Here is a 19,141-nt window from a genome sequence, read left to right on the forward strand (position 1 = left end):
AGATGAGGTTTGGCTCGGGTTTGACTCTCAGAAACACTTGTGAGAGTCAGAAGGAATGCAGTTATTAGCGTGGTTAATCTCCTGTTGCTCACTTACCTGTGCTTGGGCCTTACTGAGCTAAGTTCTTAGTGAAGATAGTGCTGTGTCTGGATCCAGCTCTTCAGTTCTGGTGGGATGGTTGGTCACAGAACACCTTTCTTTATTGCCTGGCAAAAAGTATCTGATAGCACATTAATGTAAAGATTTACGTGTCAGTGGTGTGCCTTTTTGCTTTGTATTTGCACTTGAGAAGTGTATTTCTGAAGTAAGGAAAGCCAAACACATCCCATAAGACTAGTGAAACTGGAGTGTTGAGCGAAAAACTGCATATTAGACTAGTTTGGTCTTTCTTGTAACAGCTCAAAAAACAACTGCAAGTTACAGAAATACAGAGGATGTGAATCCTCCTGTCATCGTACTGCTGTTGTGTGTCTGTATATACAGCATCTGTTTCATATTCTTGGAGGAAAATGCTCTGAACTTTGGTTTGCATTTCTTGTTTCTGTTTAGGAAAATAAAGGTGTTGATTGTTAATGGTGACTTCAGAGCTTTTGTGGATACTGGCTCTGTTTATTTTCTGGCAGAATCAAGAAATTGGGTAGAAGAATGGGGAGCAAAAAGAAAAAAAGGGAACTGTAATAATAGTAGCCCTTGCCTAAGATTTTTGTCCAGTTGCTGGAAAATCATAGGCATTGTGTCAGTCAGAGAACTTAAGCTGCTGGTGTTCTAGGTATTTTTATTTGGTGGAGACAGGGTTAGATCTGCCCTGAGTGTTCCTGGTCTGCTTCTTAAAGACCAAAGGTGTGAGAATCAAGGGCTGGCATAGAAAAGCTGCGGAGTGAGTTAGAATACAAAGGAATGATCAATAGGAAAAATAGTAGAGATCTGCAGAACCTTGATGTTGTTATATAGGGAGCTCTTTAAAATGCACTTGAGTAGGTGAAGTCAAGTTCTGAACTCATGTGGCGTAAGGTTGCTGCCAAAAATAATAGTGGTGTTAGTGTTTAGAAATTTATATGTAGTTCTTCACTTTGAGAAGTTGGGTTGGCTTTATTTCTGCGTTTATTTTTACGTCTGCCTCATTATTCTTGTTTCTTGAAATTAAGAGTAAGTCTTGAGATTCATAATAATTTGGAAATAACGACAATACATATAAACAGCTGCGTTATTTTTAGTGCTGTGTTTCTGGAAAATGTTCCTAAATTTGTCAAGATGCAAATAACTTGGAAGAATCATCTACAGGTCTTCCTTTTTTTGAGAAGTTTTGGAACCTCTGCATTTAGGAATGTAAGCCTTGAGGAAATAATACAAATAATTCTTCCTCTTTTTTTTTAATTTTCTTTACAGATTGTACAGATGAACAATTACTGTGGTCTTGGCATTGATGCAGAGTTGAGCTTGGACTTTCATCATGCCAGAGAAGAAGAACCAGGGAAATTTAACAGCAGGTAATCCTGGGGAAAACAAAAAAGGGGAAGGGTAAGTTATGTAGTATCCCAGAACTACAAGTATTCACAAATAATGTTGCTTGAGGCAAAATTGGAACAGGCAGGAGTTAAAATAGCCATGAACTCTTAGGCATACGATTTGTTTGGCTTTTTTTTTTTTTGCTTTTTTTTTTTTTTTTTTCCCTTTGTGTTCCAAGAGAGAGCATAGGATAAGTTTTTTTGGAAGCCCTGTTGTTATTATTCACTGTACTTACTTGCCAATAGCTTCAATGTCAAATTCAGTAAAATTTCAAGGTAATGGAAATATCTCATTGAAAGCCTTTAGCGGGAGAGAAGGCAATGCTGCTGCATTCTGTATGTTTCTCTTGTAGTGCTGTGGTAGCATCTGCATGCTGGTCATTACAATTTTTAAAATATCTCTGAGTCCCAATGGGGCAGCGCAGTGAGGTTTTGTACTTGGGTCAGAGCAATCCCAACTATGTATGCAGACTGGGAGAAGTCCTTGGGAGGTGCCCTGATGAGAAGAGCTTAGGAATGAAAACTGACCGTGAGCCAGCAGTGTGCCCTTGCAGCTCGGAAGGCAAATGGGATCCTGGGCTCCATCAGCAGAGGGGTGGCCAGCAGGGACAGGGAGGTGATTGTCCTCCTCTACTTTGCTCTTGTGAGGCCCCATCTGCAGTGCTGTGTCCAGGTCTGGAGCCCCCAGTACAGGAAGGATGTGGAGGTCTTGGAGAGGATCCAGAGGAGAGCCACAAAGATGATCAGGGGACTGGAGCACCTCTCCTATGAGGAAGGGTTGAGGGAACTGGGCCTGAAGAAGAGGAGGTTTCAGAGGAACCTCATTGCAGCCTTCCAGTATTTAAAGGGAGACTATAAACAGGAGGGAAATCAAATTTTTACATGGGTAGGTTTTGATAGGACAAGATAGTTTTAAAACCAGAGGAGTTTTAAACTAAAGGAGGGGGCATTTAGATGTCAGGGGGAAGGTTTTTACTGATAGGGTGGTGAGGTGCTGGGGCAGGTTGCCCTGAGAGCTTGTGGATGCTCCATCCCTGGAGGTGTTCAGGGCCAGGTTGGATGGAGCCCTGGGCAAGCTGATCCAGCACTTGATCTAAGGGTTGGCTAGTGAAACTTGGAACTTGGTGATACTTGGGGTTCCTTCCAACCCAAGCCATTCTTTGATAAAAAGCACGCAGATCAGTCAATAACAGCACTTCTTTTTGTTCCTGTAATTACTGAACCTGATGAGAGACAAAAATCACATTTGTATAATTAATCAGTAGCCCTTCAGAGAAGTTGTTCTTGACTGCTCTTTATTCCCATATGTTCGCAAGCTAGTATCCTCTCAGTTGCCAGAACAAGCTATTACAGCTGCATAGTGTTCCATTCTCATCTATTAAGAATCTTCTCTGATCTCACCTTTCTTGCATGTTTTATTGATGCAGATGTTGCTCATATATCACCTAAAATGTTGATTAAGATACTGGTGTTCTCCTTACTGACACAATATTTAAAAGTTATGCTTTGATCTTTATTTCTCTGTGTGCTTTTAATCTGTCTCATCTTTAGCATCACGTGGTGTGCAGCATCTGCAGTGCAGTGGGCAGTGACTTGATATCACTCTTGCAGACCTTCAGCATGCCTATTTGGACATGGTGCAAGAATGTCTTGGAGAGCGTGTGGGAAAAACAGCGCTTTGGTGGTTTGGGGTTTTTTGGTTTTTTTTTGCAAATCTGAAAGGCTGTATGGTTCTGTGAATCAGAGAAAGAAGTATGAATTGCCAATTGATGCTGAAGTATTGTTTTGCAGGGACAAGCAGCTTGTGCAGGCTAATGCTGCTGGCACAATTGCAGCATCTGTGATGACGACTGTTAAAATTGTTGCTTTCCCCTTTCCCAGGATATGCAAATGCGCGCACTCATGCCAGATGAGCTCACATTTCTTTTTTTTCAGTGAATTAACTGACAAGCGTGGTGATTGAACACCAAATGCAGCATTGGCTGTCACAAAAGCAGTGCTACATGCAAGATGGGACATATTAGGCGGTGCAGTCAGAGTCTGCATGGAAGAAGATGTGCGTGTGTGCTCTCTCTGATTCAGTATCATAGATTGGTCAGTGTCCTGAGAACTGTGAGCTCCCTGGTGTCATGCTGTGCAGTGTCTTTGCAGGCTCAAGACTTCATTCCTGGGTCTGGTAGCTGACAGTGCAGTGGTGATCAGTTGCAAACACAGCAAGGTGTTTTGGCAGTGGTGATTTCTGTGTTGTTGAGTGTCAGGTTTTATGAGAGTGTTCCCACGGCGTAAAACTGAGGATCAGGGCATCTGCCTTCATTCCTGGTATTCATAGTATTTGAATGTTGGCTGTGTTTGTAGTGCAACGCTTGCAGAAAAACAAACCAAAGGGCCATTCCTGGGCTGAATAGGCCAAGCCTCCACACTAATCAGAACAGTGGGATGTTACCTCTGTGTCTGTACTCCAGAACGTTCCAAATAATTCTGGGGTGACACAATGGTGCAAGTGTTGCAGCTGAGCTTATGCAGAGACCCACGGGCTCCATGGGGATAACCCTGCACAGAAGGCTCTGCCCTCCTCCCTCATCCTCAGTGTCATTCACAGCAGTGGCTGCAGTGTGAGCCTTACGTCACAGTACAGACCTCGAAGCCAAGTAAAGTGCTTCAAAGATGACTAGTCTTTCCTACCTTGCCAATTAAATGTGGTGAAACTACTATCTTCACACTATATTTGGGTTTACTTTAGGAGATGATGCTTCTTTCTGCCAAGTGGGCAAGTTAGTTTGTTGTTCAGCAAGGCTAGCAACAGACTGATGACTTTGCTTTGCACTCCTTCCACCAAATCATGCCCTACATGAGGATGCTCAAAAAAGAGCAGTGTCTCTGTCTAGTTGGGTGTGCAAGGTTCACCCTCCCAAGCCTGGCTAACTTTTAATCATAAAGTCTGCCCCCTTCAAAGCCAGAAGATAGATTCTGGCATGGTAATGTTACAGAAGTCTGATTTTCTTTTCCTTTGTTTTCTTTTTTTCTTTTCTTTTCTTTTTTTTTTTTTTTGTCTCTGCGTCATGATACATTTCCTAGCTGAAATGGAATGCATATAGAAGAATGTAGTGATAGGCTTTGGTCTTTGGCAGCTTTTGCTCTTTGCTGTGTGCCATGGGATGCCGTACCCAGCGTGTCCTGTGGACTCTGAGGTCTATAGCACTTTCTTTGCAGTCACGTAATTGAGAAGTGTGTCTGCAGTTACAGCTCTCCGTCGTATTCTTTTAGTTTCTGCAGGCTTCTCTCTTGACGTAACTGAAGTTCTTATTTCTTGGGGGTACTTAAAGTATTTTGTTTCTTATCTGTGTTGTTTTTCAATTGTAATTAATACATACAGATTAGACAAAGCCTGTTTTAGCATAGACACATCACTTCGCCTTGCCTGGAGTGGAGGCATATGTCAAATGGTCTGACATCAGGTACCTTTATCTCAGTACTTTTTAAAACTGTTAACATGTATGGTGAATCATTCCCAGTATAGTAATTTGAAAGAACTAAACAGTTTCTGTCTGGAGAGTCGACTGTAAGCCATGTGCTAAACTGGCTGTCGTCAACCACATGAACATAACTCAGACATAATGTTAGGGATGTTCTGTGGGTTGGATTCCAGTGACAGCCCTGTGGTCATAGGGTCAAATAATGGAAATTCATGCTTTTTATTTCAAGGCTCTTTAAGGTTGCTATGTATCTCAATGTTTCCATTATAAAAGAAAAGACCAGTGTTTGTTTACGTAACTCTTAAAATATTTTGACATCTCTAGGGATGCCATAAAATCTTCCTCATCTTTTTTTACTCCAAAATTAGATACCATAGAGCTCTGTCACTGATTAACACTACAAAGCATATTTTCAGTTTCCACAGCTGAGCCTGGCTTAAATGAATGAGCAATATGTAAAGTCCAAACTCAAATGTGTTTCTGCCTTAACTTTGTGCTTTGATTATTTTGTCAGTGCATGATGAAACAGTTCAAAATGTTCCATGAGGACTCCTAGGTCCTAATCAGCATTATAGTTTTTCAGCCCAAAAGTTTACTTGTCAAAGAGGCATTGCCTCTCTGCATCTCTGTATCTTCACAGCACAGTTCCTCTCTTAATTAAAAGATGTATTAAGTAGCGCTTTGTGGCTTAGCTTTCTTTCTGTAGTAAAGCTAAAAGAACTCATGGAGGTTTTTAGTTGAAGAGCTCTTTGAACATACCTGCTGAGAACATACTGCTAGTGTGTGTTGACATGATGCTTGTCTGCTCCTAGGTTTCACAACAAAGGAGTTTATGTGAAAGTTGGGCTGCAGAAGATAAGCCATACCAGAAACCTTCATAAGGACATAAAGCTTCAGGTTGACCAGAGAGAGGTGGAGCTACCAAATATAGAAGGACTCATTTTTATTAACATACCCAGGTAAAAATGAGAGAAAGTAACCTTTGTGGAAACGTACCTGCCTATACATGTGGCAGTGGTGCCTTCTGTTTGAGCATCTCCACAGTGTGGACTGACAGGTCATTGTTAAAGGGTAGATTTGGTTATTGCCAAGCTTTGGGCTTGCAGTGATGCCTGAGGAGTCTCAACACCATTCTAACAGTGTTTTTTTTTCTGACCCCATGAAAGTCACAATCACGCTCCAATAAGAGGTGTTACTACCTTGTTTTCCCAGTGCAAACCCCAGTACACCTGCTACTACTTCTCCTGTGTCCTAACAGTAATTAGTAATTGTATCGTCACTGTGGACAGATGTGTATGGAGTTGGTGATGCTGTTTTCTGGATAGCTTTGCAAAGCCCACAGCTCTGGAAATGCTGTCATTGTTGCAGGGGCTGCACAGACACCAGCAGGGAGCTGGAGGGAAAGCTGTAGGAAATGTGACTTCCTTAAACTTGCTGGTGATAAGAGTGACTTCTTTTAATTTGTGTAATAACAGCAGTGCATTAGTGCAGCCGTACTGTTTTTTTTTTTTCAAATATGCTCTAGCCTTAAACCTCTCTGTTTGTGATTTCAGTCTGCTCTGAATGTGTTTCATCTTTTCATTCATATGCCAGGAGTTGGGTATGGTGATCCCTGTGGGTCCCATCAAGTGTGGGATATTCTGTGGTTCACTTGTATTTATATACACACACAGAAATGTACACACTCATGCATATGTTGCATATGAGAGCTGTGGAGAAGATGAGGGTTAGCACTGGGCAGTCAGTGCACCTAAAGATGAGCAAATTATATGAGTGAAGAAGGTCAATACTGCACAAAATGCAAAACTTTCTTTCACTCCTCAACGATGTCAGCAGAATGGTTCCAAATTCTAGAAGAGCATTTCTTACTCTTAGTGCAGGAAAGCTCGACTGTCTCCCTCCCTCTGGAGATGAGCAGAGTGCTGAGGTTTTCAAATCCTGACAGGGCAGAGGTCCCAGGTGGGGTGGTCACTGTGTGTGTTCTCTGTGCAGCTGGGGGTCTGGAGCTGATCTCTGGGGCACTGACAGTGATGACCGCTTTGAGAAACCACGCATTGATGATGGCCTGCTGGAAGTTGTTGGTGTCACTGGCGTTGTTCACATGGTAGGTTGTCACTCTGCTGCAAATAGAGGAAATACGTTTCAGTGGGTCTCTCTGGCTGATTTATTTTCATAATAAACTGCATCTTAAAAGTGAACGGTCCTAGCAGGTATGCACCAATGCTGGAATTATACCATCATTTGTTCAGGTTCTTGTTATGTAGTACAGAAATGGTTATAGACCATAAACAGAACTCATGGCAGCATCAGCTGTCTGCAGACAGATGCTCAGGAGTTAGCTGTAACTGCTGTGCCCATTCCTGGGCTGCAGGGCTGCCTGGTAGCCTGTGTGTTAAGCCTGCTTGGAAGACCCATATTTAGATGTAAGACAACAGCAGATGGAATGGAAAGTGAAGAAACTCATGGCTGCATGAGAAGCATGAGAATTATGAAGAATGTGTTAAAAAAGAGTGTGGTACAGAGGTTACATGTATACGTAGGTGTGGGACACAAATATACATATACATAGATGTTATGGATGCATTACTTTTGTGTTAGGGTTTTGGCCTTCATGTTTGGTATCTGTACATATTCACCAGGACAAGTTTTAGAAGCCAAGTTGACTTCTGCAGTTAACACTGATCCATTAGTTGGGGACTAGTATGGAGTTGAGTATGGCAAAACTCCCTCTCTGTGTTTTATGAGAATGTACTTTTAGATTTTGGAGTTCCACGTGCACAAAAGTCTGTGCTTAGTTAGGTGTTTTAAGTTCATTTACTATTTCATGGAGGAGGGAAGAAAAAGCAAACAGGATTTTTCTGACTGTGTGCTCCTTTGCCAACAGGGAAGTCCAAAGGACTCCACTATGAAAGTTATTTGGCCACTGGCAGCAAGCAGACACTGAGTTCTTGTCCATAAAGTAACTTAAATAATTATTTTTCATCCTTAAAGGCATCCTATGCCTACTTCGCTTGAGCAGTTCTTGTACTTGAAACTTAAAATGTCAGTGAGAACAAAATTGTCTCCACCCAGTTCAAGTGCAGCTAACTTGTGCTTCTTGTTTATTGGAGTGATTGATAATCTTGGCTTTTACTTCTTAACAGGGTCAAGTCCAAAGTGGTTTTCGTTCAGGCATCCGCATAGCCCAGGGCTCATATTTTCGTGTAACGCTCCTAAAGCCAATTCCAGTTCAAGTTGATGGAGAGCCCTGGATTCAAGCCCCAGGACAGATTATTATTTCTGCTGCAGGACCAAAGGTAATGGCTGTAAGTTTGTCTCAAAAAACTGACTTTGTTCCTTCAGTTATCTTATTCTGTTATGTTGCTCATCAGTTGTGTTCTGGTACTTAACTTCAGAAGAGCTATAGTGAACACTGTGTAGTAATTGTTGGGTAAGTAAACTGTCATTTCTACAGAGAATGGTTTGACAGTCTTCTCCAGTGGCTCAGATGAGGATTGTGTTCAAGGTGGTAGAAACTGAGCTCCAGCCACATGACTCCATTGTTTTCCCTTATTGAGATCTGCAGATGGTGTTGCTTGCCCTGAAGCTGATGGTAGTTATGAGGGCCATGGTAGGAATCCAGTGACTAAGGACAGAAGTGTCTGCTGGCTATGCTGGTGGAGGGAAGATATGTCAGAAGGCAACAAAGAAGAAAACTGAATAGTGGAGGAGGAGAGTCTTGAGAAAAAGAGGCTTTTGAGTTCATTAGTGTCTGCTTTCTATTATCTCAGTGTATTTATACAGAAGAAAAAGAACATCAACTACCTAAGCATTAACTTTTATTTTCATATTAAAACTGTGAAATAAACATTTTGTCTGTAACCTTAAGGAAAACTTTTTAATTCACAAAAATTTGTTGCCATGGGCGGTCTTAGAGACCACATAGCCCCATTAGGAGAGCTACCAAAAAAATGGCACCTATAGACAAAAAATGGGTTAAAAAGAGGATCATAACTCAAATGTTCTCCCAAATATGTTAAGCCTGAGGGCTGGGGGTAGGGAGGGAGAGAGTGCAAATTTAAATTGCCCTTCCAGTGAGAAGTATTTCTGTCCTTAAGGCTGGTGACTGTCAGTGTTACCTGTATGTATGCATATTTATGTGCTTGTACATTGATAGATATAGTGTACACACTATATACATGTAACTACATGGGCCTATTTGTTTATGTAAAAAGCAGTTAATCCTAGCACTTTTCACTCAGCTACGTATTGTAGTTTGTTTTCTTGCAGTTCCAACACTTCACTCGTGTATTAGTCGTCTTAGACCTGCCAGTAGGTTACTCCAGATATTTGAACGCTCCTTCATTTTCTTCAAAAATTTTGCATTTTAGGTTCGTATGTTGAAAAAATCCAAGCAGAAAAAAAAAAAACTGGAAGCCTGAGAGAGATGAGAGTGGATAGCATGTCAGTATGCGAAGGAGGACGCTAAACGGAGACCTGTGCTCAGAATCGATGCAGCACAACTAAAGATAGTTTGGTAAAACCAAGTGCAGACAACTGGTGAAGAAGCGTTGTTTATGAGTGTGCCTTCATTATATTTTGATAGTACTGGGTTCTACTTAGTCTTTCAGAGATAGTGCCTCGTTGTTACAAGTAACTGTTATGTACCACTTGCCTCCTTTAAGATGTTTTCTTTGGGTTGCTCTTCCATAAACCGTTGCCCAGCTTTTTTATGTGTATGGACACCAAGGCCAAACAAAGATTATGAGATGCCAAGATTTCTGCTTCTGCTTTCACAAGGACACTTCCTGTCCTCTCTGCTTTTTCTTTTAGAAAATTGTTCCATAGAAAAACTTGATGCATCCTTCCATAAATGAAACTGTGTTGTTTTAAGTTAATACCTACAGTAACCTCTGTACAAAAGGCAAAGACATGAGCTGCTGAGAACTTCTTGGGTCAGTCCAAATAACACAGCTGAAACAGCACTACTACCTTAGAAAAGAGAAAATACAGAATACAGGAGGGATGATTTCTCTAAAAGCCTGTTGTACTAGGAAGAAAGGAAGCACTAGAACAGTTGAGTCCAGCTATTTCAGAGAGTTTATTTCAACAGCAGGTGAACAGAATGAATGAAGGGCAAACAGCTTTTAAGTATATTATCAGCTAAAGTTGGTAACAAAGCCTGTTTAAAAGGCATTTGAATTTCAGCAGCTACCATTCCAAACTAGAAAAGGAACAAGAATACCTGAGTCACTATTTCAGTACACTATTGCAGTGACTATTTTCTATCACTGAGAGCATTATCTTTAACAGCAGGCACTTCTTGTTGTCTTTTCTTGTATTATCTCGTTCGCTTATTTGTTGGGCTGTTATGTAAGAGGAAGCTCCAAGACTTGTAACTAATTATTGTAAAGCAGGTATCATATAGTGTTCTTTGAAGTGAATTAGCACAGCGATAGAGCAGAGCTGAAGTGAAATATGGAGTAGTTTCACTCAGGAGTTTTAGGAGGTACTGAAGCCTGTAGAGTGCATGTAGCATTGTGTAGGGTTCAGGAGAGTGAGAACACGATATCTGTCAAGAGAACTCACACCCAGTCAGCTTTTTCAAGTACCTTGTGGGTGTTGTTAGCATTTGTGGGCCCAGCGACTCAGTGACTTTACCTTCCCCCTGGGATGAATGTGTGCTCTTCTGAGTTCAGCCCTTTCTCATCTCTGTGAGATTGACATCACCTCTCTTTGCCTACCTGCCTGCTGCTGCTGCAGGGATCCAGCAGCTCTTTCATTGCTTCCTGGTAGAGGCTGGAACTAGAGCAAATGCTTAGTCCTGTACTGCACTACATATATCTGCTGTCCATGTCCACAGTCGTGTTGGTCTTGTCACGCTTTGGTTCTACAGCGACTGAACCTTTCCCTTCATGCATTGTGCACTTGTGCAGGAGGAGAGAGTGTGGATCTTCATCTCCTGATCACTAGATGTGGGATTGTCTCTGCTTCAGAACCTGGACAGGAAGGATCCACTGGAGCTCCCGTGGCATCCTTGTACCAGCATTCCAAGCAGCAGGAACATGTTGTACTTCAGGCTGTGCTTTCAAGCTTATATGTTAGAAAAGAAATCTTAAACACATTGCTGCTAGTAGTTGTCCAGAAAGCCAGAGAAACTGCTTTTTGTCCTTGGTGTAGCTGAAAGACTGTGCGGTCTTTCTAATTGCTGACTCAAACATGGAGAGGAAGGCTTCACTTTTTGTTACAGAAAACACACATGAGCTATTAAGCTTGTTGGTACTGACTGTCTTCTACAGCCCAAATAAATAAACCTGTCTGGCTTTTCTTCTAGACATCATCCTGCAGTATGTGACTGACAGTGTTTTGTGCTCTTGGCTTGTTAAGGGCCTGGCTGTCTCTCCCTGTTGCTTAGTGTCTGTTATCTGAAATAACATGAAACTCCTGGGCCAGAGTATTTTAATCAGAGGGCCCCGTGCTGTGACATATCGTTCCGTGGGGATTTTCCATCTCTGTAACAAGGCTGATTCAGGGCAGCATTGTGGTAGCAAGGTGACACAAATACAACCTTGTTCTTGCAGCTGTCCAGGTGGATCCTGCTGATGCATACAAAGGCTTTTAGTTCTCTTCTTTCCTTCTCTTTTCTCTTTTTTCCATAAACTGATTCTCACATGTTGTTTGAATAGATTAAGTAGATGAGTGCCATGCTGGAATGAAAATGTATCTTAAGGAAAACACACTTGGCATTTATGGTCTCTGTGCATCATAAAATGATTCTTAGTGTGTTTTGAAGGCAAAATAGATTCCTGAGCAGTTGAGAAAGGAAAACTCTTGTAAAACTTTTAAGAGAAGAAACTCTGTTGAGCATCTCTGTTAAGCTGTACCAGCTTCAGGTACTGTAAAGGCCAACATATTAAAGGGATCATACATTTGTTTTTCTTCTTTTTTATTTTTTTCTTTTTTTTTTTTTTAAATCACACTGGGTATCTCAAAAGGCCTAGTATTTTCTTCTGTAGCCTGTAAAACTTCCTTGAAGAGAGGTGCTAACTCTTTACACTTAGTATGAAACATCTTGACTTAGCCTTTACATTGAACATAATGAGGCAGTACAATTAATATCACAGTGGGCAGATACATGGTTCTGAAACTGAGTGGAAAGAGGAGTGCTGTATGAGTGCTTCCTGAGTACCTAGCTTTAGGCAAGGCAGTAAGGTGTTGATTAGTTAGAAACCACAGCTATAGACAGAGAAGTGGCACAGGCTGCACTGTTCAGGCACACTCCTTTATCTTCTTTGTATCCCCTGTCTTCTCACCCACAACTACGTGCAGCACACACAGTACTGATCTCTCACTTGGTGTCCTAGCAAGCTTTCCTAGCATGGAGAGAGAGAGGTCCTTGAAGCCATGGTGCATTTCAAATGTCCTGGTCCAGCAGACAAGTAGGATGGTGGTCAGTTGGTTAACATCTGCTTTTAAATACATTGCCTCTGTCCTGAATTAGGAGAACAAAATTTGAAAGGTTATCCCTGAGATGTAGATACTGCATCAGAAAATTTGATATTATTTTCTCCCATGAATTTTAGACTTGATTTTTGTAGCTTATATTGCTGATGCTTTCATTGTAATCAGAAACACTTATGTGTGTGTATGTTTACATATATGCGTATACAAACACACACGTTCTTAATACAGTCTTTATTAATGTCCCGTAGTAGTGTGGTTTTGCAGCCTTTGCTGTGTTGCAGCACTGTGATAGCACTCATTTGTGCACCTTTCTCTCACCGTTGTGGTCAGGAGGCAGGGCAGCTTTCCTGTTGCACCCTCCTGGGCTGCCAGCACGTACTTCTAATGGACGTCTGTTTCCCAGTAAGCAGTAATAGAGCCAAAGCACAGCTGTGTTCAGAGTACAGTATCTGCATGTTCCATCTGAGCTCCTCATGTTTTTTCTACATGTTAATCGTTTTAGTGTGTTTAGCATCAATGGCAGTGGCTACTGTAGTGTTTTAAAAGCCAGAAGCTGTAGCATGGTCAATATAAATAAGAAACAAAAGAACTGGTGCAGGCTGTTGCTCATTAATCCGCATAGTTACCCTCTTCAAAGTACTGCACAGATTGTCTCTTTCAACGTGCAAATAGTGCTCTTGTTCTGAGTATCAGCTTTGTGGTGTCACTGAAGGCTCAGGTGTGCATGTTACCTTGCAGCACAGCCTGTTGGCATGTAACTGTCTGTGTACCTAATGAAACCTCATTTTGTGGGAGGAGAATGTAAAATGAACCGTGCTGACACCGAAAATGGACTTCTGTTGGAGACAGAACAGATGTTACTGCATCGGTGTTGTACGGTGTGTGGGCAGATATGCCATATGTTGCACGGCCACCAGCCCACACCCCGGCACTTAAACCAAGAGAGCAGTCATGAGTCCTTCACTCTGCACACCATACCTTTCCTGTACCACCATGGCACTGAGTATGCATCTTCCCCTCCTGCTAAGCTGCTGTCCTGCCCTTTGGACTCGACCTTTATGCTGAAACTGGTGACAGAAGCACGGGTGCTGGGTGGTGTGTGTGTGCAGAGGGTGTGGGAATGGGTTCACGCTGTTTTCCATTTCTGCGTTAGCTTCTGCTCCAGCCATTTCACAGCTGTGCAGCAGTTCAGCAGCAGTTGGGATTCACGGGGCAGCACCGCCTCATTTTCAGCCCATGACCTCGTGTTCTTCAGTGCACATATCATTTCATGTACTTTTTGCACTTAGCAGAAAAGGTTAGATAGTCTTAGGGTTAGATAGGCAAGTTAGATAGGCTTAGGGTGTAGCAAAATGGCAGTGTTTGTACTCTTACGTAAATATGGGGATGAATCTGCAGATCTAAAGATGCACTTTCAGGTAATGGTGAACGCACGTAGGTAGAATGCAACTCTTCGAAACTTCAGGAACTTCTCTGACCACAGCGCTCCTTGGTCCCCATCTCTGATTCTGTTCTCAAGAGATCTGCTTGGGAATGAGAGATGGCATCTTCCCCACATCACAGTATGTATTTACAGCTGACTGATTGGAAATTCACATGTATTTTTAAACAATTACAAATTGGCTGCTAGTCTAAAGTTTAGGATTGTTTGTCTGACTTTATAATGCTTTTGAAAGTAACGGTAAGGTTTATTTATAATGTCAGCATTTTCTGACTTGACACTTCCTTGGCTTGTCGGAGAGGTCCACTCAGAGCCCTTGTTCCTTTGCTGCTAGCTGTTTTGTTGAACAGTGTAGCCATTTTGTGTACAGAATGCAGTAAAATACATGCAATTTACTGATTTTAACCTTCAGCCAGTCCAGCAGCTTCAGTGTTTACAGGACAGTGACTACTGATTGTAAACCCACACACATCAGTTGATGCCGTGCACCCTTTTTGCATCTTGGAGGCACTGTTTCTGCTTCCCATGACAATTAACGAAATAGTTGCCTTTTGGTTTAGACTCTTTGCTATGTCCCTTTAAAGAGATTTACTTGTGGTTACGACTTTCCTGATGTGGATTCATAAGACAGATTTTGTACTGTTACAAGTGTTGTATTGAACATGTTTTCCAAAAGATGGACTTTATTTTTCATGAGGATAATTCATCACAGTGTTTATAAGCAATTCAGTGTTGTTAAAGAGGTTGGTTCAAAGCCCTGAAGTAAATGTATTAAAGATGTATCACAGAGCAAAGTATTTTTAGTAGGACAGTGGTGTTGGTATAGCTACCCTTCTCAGATCTCCTAGCAACACTCTCATTTAACATGTCACCCTGGCTCAAGTGTGTTGCTTAGGAGCAAACTTGATTTCAGAAGATCTGGCTTCATTTACATTGTGCATATCCCCTTCTGGCAGCAATTTCCACTGTAAACACCAGCTGTAGCAGCCTGAACTTTTCCCCAATACAGATCACTTGGTTAAAGAGGTTGCCCTGGTACCTGACAGCAGGGGTGCAGCAGGTCTGGTGACCGTCAGGCCCTTGCAGCTCTCTGTTCCTGTCTCTTTGCTTTCCAAAGGAAATAAGGTTCAAACCAGATCCTTCCCTGTGTCGAACAGTTGCAGCTTGCCGAGCCATGGCATCTCTTCCTTTGTGCTGCTGATCTTGCCAAAGTGGGTAGCAAGAGGTGCTTGAAGAATTACTATTTATTGTGTTACTTTTAGGTGCTTATGATGCCTTCACTGCTACTTTAAAAGAAAATTGTGGGGATCTGTATCATAGCAATAGCTGTATAACTTTAGCTTTCTGAACATGCCAAAAAGAAGTAATCTTTGAGGTAGTTGAATTAGCAATGTTGTAGATAGTAGCAATCAATACCTTGAAGAAGCTGCAAGTTCTAATTAATAGGAGCATCTCTGCTTTGAATGTAAAGCGTCACAGAGCTTGTCATTTGCTAGAGATTTCAGTGTCCCTCCTATGACACTTATTAACTCTTCTCAGTCTCTAGCTTGGTTATTGCTTAAATAAGGGCATTTCACCTCTTGTCATTTAAATTGGTCAACTTCAAGTGGATTCCTAACAAATGCCATGTTAATATCGAGAGACTTGTACGTGTCTAGTAACATCTCTTGTGAATGTTCAAATACATTGGCAGCGAATCGGTTGGCCCAACAAGATGAGGTAAGCTGACCACCAAACAGATTAGCTATTGTCTAATGCTTACTCTTTGTGCACTTAATAGTTCTGGAAAAATAAAGAAATAAATAAATAAAGTCTAAGTGTTAGCTTTCAAGTGCTCAAAAACTGTTTTCACGTTGTGTGCCTCAAACTAGTAATGCATTACCATACCTTTACTTGTGCACTGGTCTCAGAAACAGTGTAACTCGTTTCTCAGTGTCTGCCTTGCAAGTCACTATGCTGTGCTATCTTGTCTACAAATAACATACCTAATGTACTAATTAGTTTAAAAGAAAGTTATTTATAGAAGATGGGCTTTCCTCGTATATTTAAACATCTCTTTGTCTCTTTGGGTTATATTCGTAGAATAATTCTGTATATATTTTGCAATATGTTTGTGTTTAATCTGATTGTACATTTTGCACTGATTTGAAATTGTGTATTCTAAGTGTTATTTACAAGTTCCAGAGATCTATAACTAGAATTTGTCTGTGAAAAATACAACATCTGTTCTGCTCTGGTCGTTTGTGGAGTAGTCGTGCTTGTTTAAAAACAGCAAAGTACACTTACTCATCAAGAAACATACTTTCTTTCAGGTGGGCTCTTCTGCAATGTTCTGACACGCTGCAGGAGGCTGGTCACGCATCATGTGAGGGTGGCTGTGTTGTAGCAGAGTTGTTCATTTCTTTGCTGTTGGTTGCTGCCATTAACAGCTACACACAGCTGTGGTGTGCGGCACTCAGCAGTGGTCAGGCACCTCTGGAGCCATTATTTCTGTGGGTCACACTTACTCCAACTGCTAAGACCTGAGATAGCACAGTGTTGTGTTGTATTGAGAGTTACTTCAGTGATGGTCCCAGCTGTCCTTGGGAAAAGAGGGTAAGCAAACAAAGTACCAGCCTGCACATGGGAAAAAAAAAATAACCTTAAATTAAACGGCATCCTGGCCTACATTAGAAATAGTGTGGCCAGCAGGAGCAGGGAGGTGATCATCCCCCTGTGCTCTGGTGAGGCTGCACCTCGAGTACTGTGTTCAGTTTTGGGCTTCTCATTACAGGAAAGACATTGAGGCCCTGGAGTGTGTCCAGAGAAGGGCAACGAAACTGGTGAGGGGTCTGGAGCACAAGTCTTATGAGGAGCAGCTGAGGGAGCTGGGATTTTCAGTCTGGAGAAGAGGAGGCTCAGGGGAGACCTCACTGCACTCTACAACTTCCTGAAGGGAGGTTGTGGTGAAGAGGGGTTTGACCTCTTCTCCCAGGCAACAAACAGGACCCGAGGAAATGGCCGCAAGTTGTACCAATGGAGGTTCAGGTTAGACACGAGGAAGAACTTTTTCTCTCAGGGTGGTCAGGCACTGGAATGGCTGCCCAGGGAGGTGGTGGAGTCGCCGTCCCTGCAGTGTTCAAGAGGCATCTGGATGAGGAGCTGCGAGATTTGCTTTAGTGCTTGTGGTAGCAGTGGTGGTGGGAGGACAGTTGAACTAGGTGATCTCTTGGCCCTTTCCAACCTTGTGATTCTGTGATTCCATGATTCTATGATATTTCAAATATGCAATAATGGGAGCCAGACAGGCTGCCCAGTGGGTACAACACACATACCTCGAAGGACCAAGGGCATTTCTGTGGGTGCTCTGTGCAGAGAAGTCCTGCCAAATGCTGTGGTACAGCTTTGCTAGACAACAGCAGACACTGAGCTAGGTGAACTTCATTCTTCAGGAGACTCAATAAAAATCAGCCTTCTACATACATTTCTTTACATGCACAACTTAAACAATAGTACTTTGACTGGCAAAGGGCATGAGGAAATGCAGAAAGAAGTATGAGTGGAGGAGATTCCTGATGGGTTTCCAGGCAGCCCCAAAATTCACTGTCAGAGTCGGGAAACAAGTGAGTATTTGGATATCCAGACTGCACCCCTTGTTCAAGAGCATAACGCACACCTGAAATGCCCTGTGGCAAAAAAATAAGCGTTACCAGTCATAAGTAGAAGACTAATGTATACAGTTAAGACAGGAGCTTTCAGAATGCCACAATTTTCTGCCTCTCTCCACCCCTGCCATTCACTGAACAGGGAGAGCAGAAAGGATCTGGTTTGCAGGTAAAGTGCCTGACTTCCAGCAGTCTCTCTGCTTCTAACTTGCATGGGGTTGTGCTTTCACTCTGTTAGTGCAAGAGCCCCATCAAGGCAAACTGGTGTCTGAGAATGAGAAACATGGTTTGGCCGTGGTCAACCCTGTGTTCTGTCTTCCAAGTGGATTTAGTCACCAGTTAGACACAGAAGGTTTGAAACACAGCTAAGCAAGAGGGGGGAGCGGGGGGAATAAAAGTGTTAGACAAGCAATTCGGTAGAAAACCAACCTGGAGGGCAGCTGGAGCCACTTTGCCAATCCTCTCCTTTCCTCTCCTCTTTCAGGATTCCTTGGGTTGTAAGTGAGCAGAATGCAGATTTTTTTCTGTATCTTTAAATTTGTGATGATGGTGTGTCAGCATCTCTGGTCATAGGCTGTCTATAACCTGTCCAAAGCCACCGTTACACCTGCCTGCTGAAGTGGATTTCTGTTCATTATCGATATGTGCCAGCTGTCTACCAATATGTGCCAGCTGTCTAAGAAGTTTTATGCTGAGTGTTGGCACACAACTAAGGAGTGTCACTGCACAAGCCTAAATTCTGGTGATTCTGTTTGCATATAAGCAAATCCACTTGCTGCTTGAAGCAGCTTTACCATTTCGGTAACTGCAGTCACCGTTACATTGGAGATTGCTGCCCTCTTGCTTTCCAACTGAGGATAGCAAAACGCTCTGGTGAATTAGAAAAAGCTTTCAGGAGACCGTGAAGGGTCTGTAAGAGTAATAGAGCATTATAGTTACACAAAAATGCCCGTGCTGTAGCTATTTGGTCTGTGGATGTATAACTGGTTCTGTTTTTTCCTAAAGACATCCTCATTCCAAACCATAAAAGGGAAAAATGGGCAGTTGGGGTGTTAAGCGTGCAAGTTTGTGTAGCCATCCCCCTGGGTGACTCCAAAGCTTTGCTTAGTGGACCCTCGCACTCCATGTCCTCCCACCAGGACTTGACACTGAATCTGAACACACAGAACCAGTGCTGAGCATAGAGCTACAGGCACCCACACGCAGCACAGAGAGCACAGGCTGGCAGCTTCTGAGCGCACAGAGGAGAACCCAAGCGTTGGTATAGTGCCTAAGTGGAGAGAGAGGGAAGCTTTTTCCTGCCACTGTGTCCCAAAGGACCCATTGCTGCTGACATGCATGTCACTGGCAGGACTTTGAGAGTCTCACAGGGCAGCTCCCAGAGCAGTGTGCAGCACCACAGGCTGAGGTGCTGCCCCAGGGATGTCTTGCCTGTCCCCAGCAGCTGCCCCAGGGTCCTAGGAGCAAGGAGGAATGTGGGGAGCTCCACCAGCAACCAATGTGAGTAGCAGCTGTGGTGCAGATTGGACAAATTCAATTCCCCTGCTTCTGCTTGGACCACAGCCTCAACTCCTCATGCACTTCCTCAACACTTGCACCTCCTCACCCAGACCCTCACAGCTCCCCCTGAGTCCT

The 19,141-nt window shown here is 42.7% G+C and overlaps 1 protein-coding gene across 1 annotated transcript in view; it reads left to right on the forward strand.

Annotated features, from left to right (window-relative positions):
- Positions 1 to 15,275, forward strand: part of DGKQ (diacylglycerol kinase theta) — a 79,799-nt gene extending 64,524 nt beyond the window's left edge. Inside the window, 6 exon segments of the mRNA XM_090132681.1 lie at positions 1,387 to 1,487; positions 5,791 to 5,937; positions 6,971 to 7,082; positions 8,122 to 8,274; positions 9,349 to 9,376; positions 9,379 to 15,275. Of these exon segments, the coding sequence (XP_089988807.1) occupies positions 1,387 to 1,487; positions 5,791 to 5,937; positions 6,971 to 7,082; positions 8,122 to 8,274; positions 9,349 to 9,376; positions 9,379 to 9,446 (609 nt within the window). The 3' untranslated portion in view covers positions 9,447 to 15,275.
- Positions 15,276 to 19,141: the final 3,866 nt, after the last annotated feature.

The sequence above is a fragment of the Phasianus colchicus genome, chromosome Z (assembly GCF_987193195.1).
Source record: "Phasianus colchicus chromosome Z, bPhaCol1.hap1.1, whole genome shotgun sequence".
In the NCBI taxonomy this organism is placed as follows: domain Eukaryota; kingdom Metazoa; phylum Chordata; class Aves; order Galliformes; family Phasianidae; genus Phasianus; species Phasianus colchicus.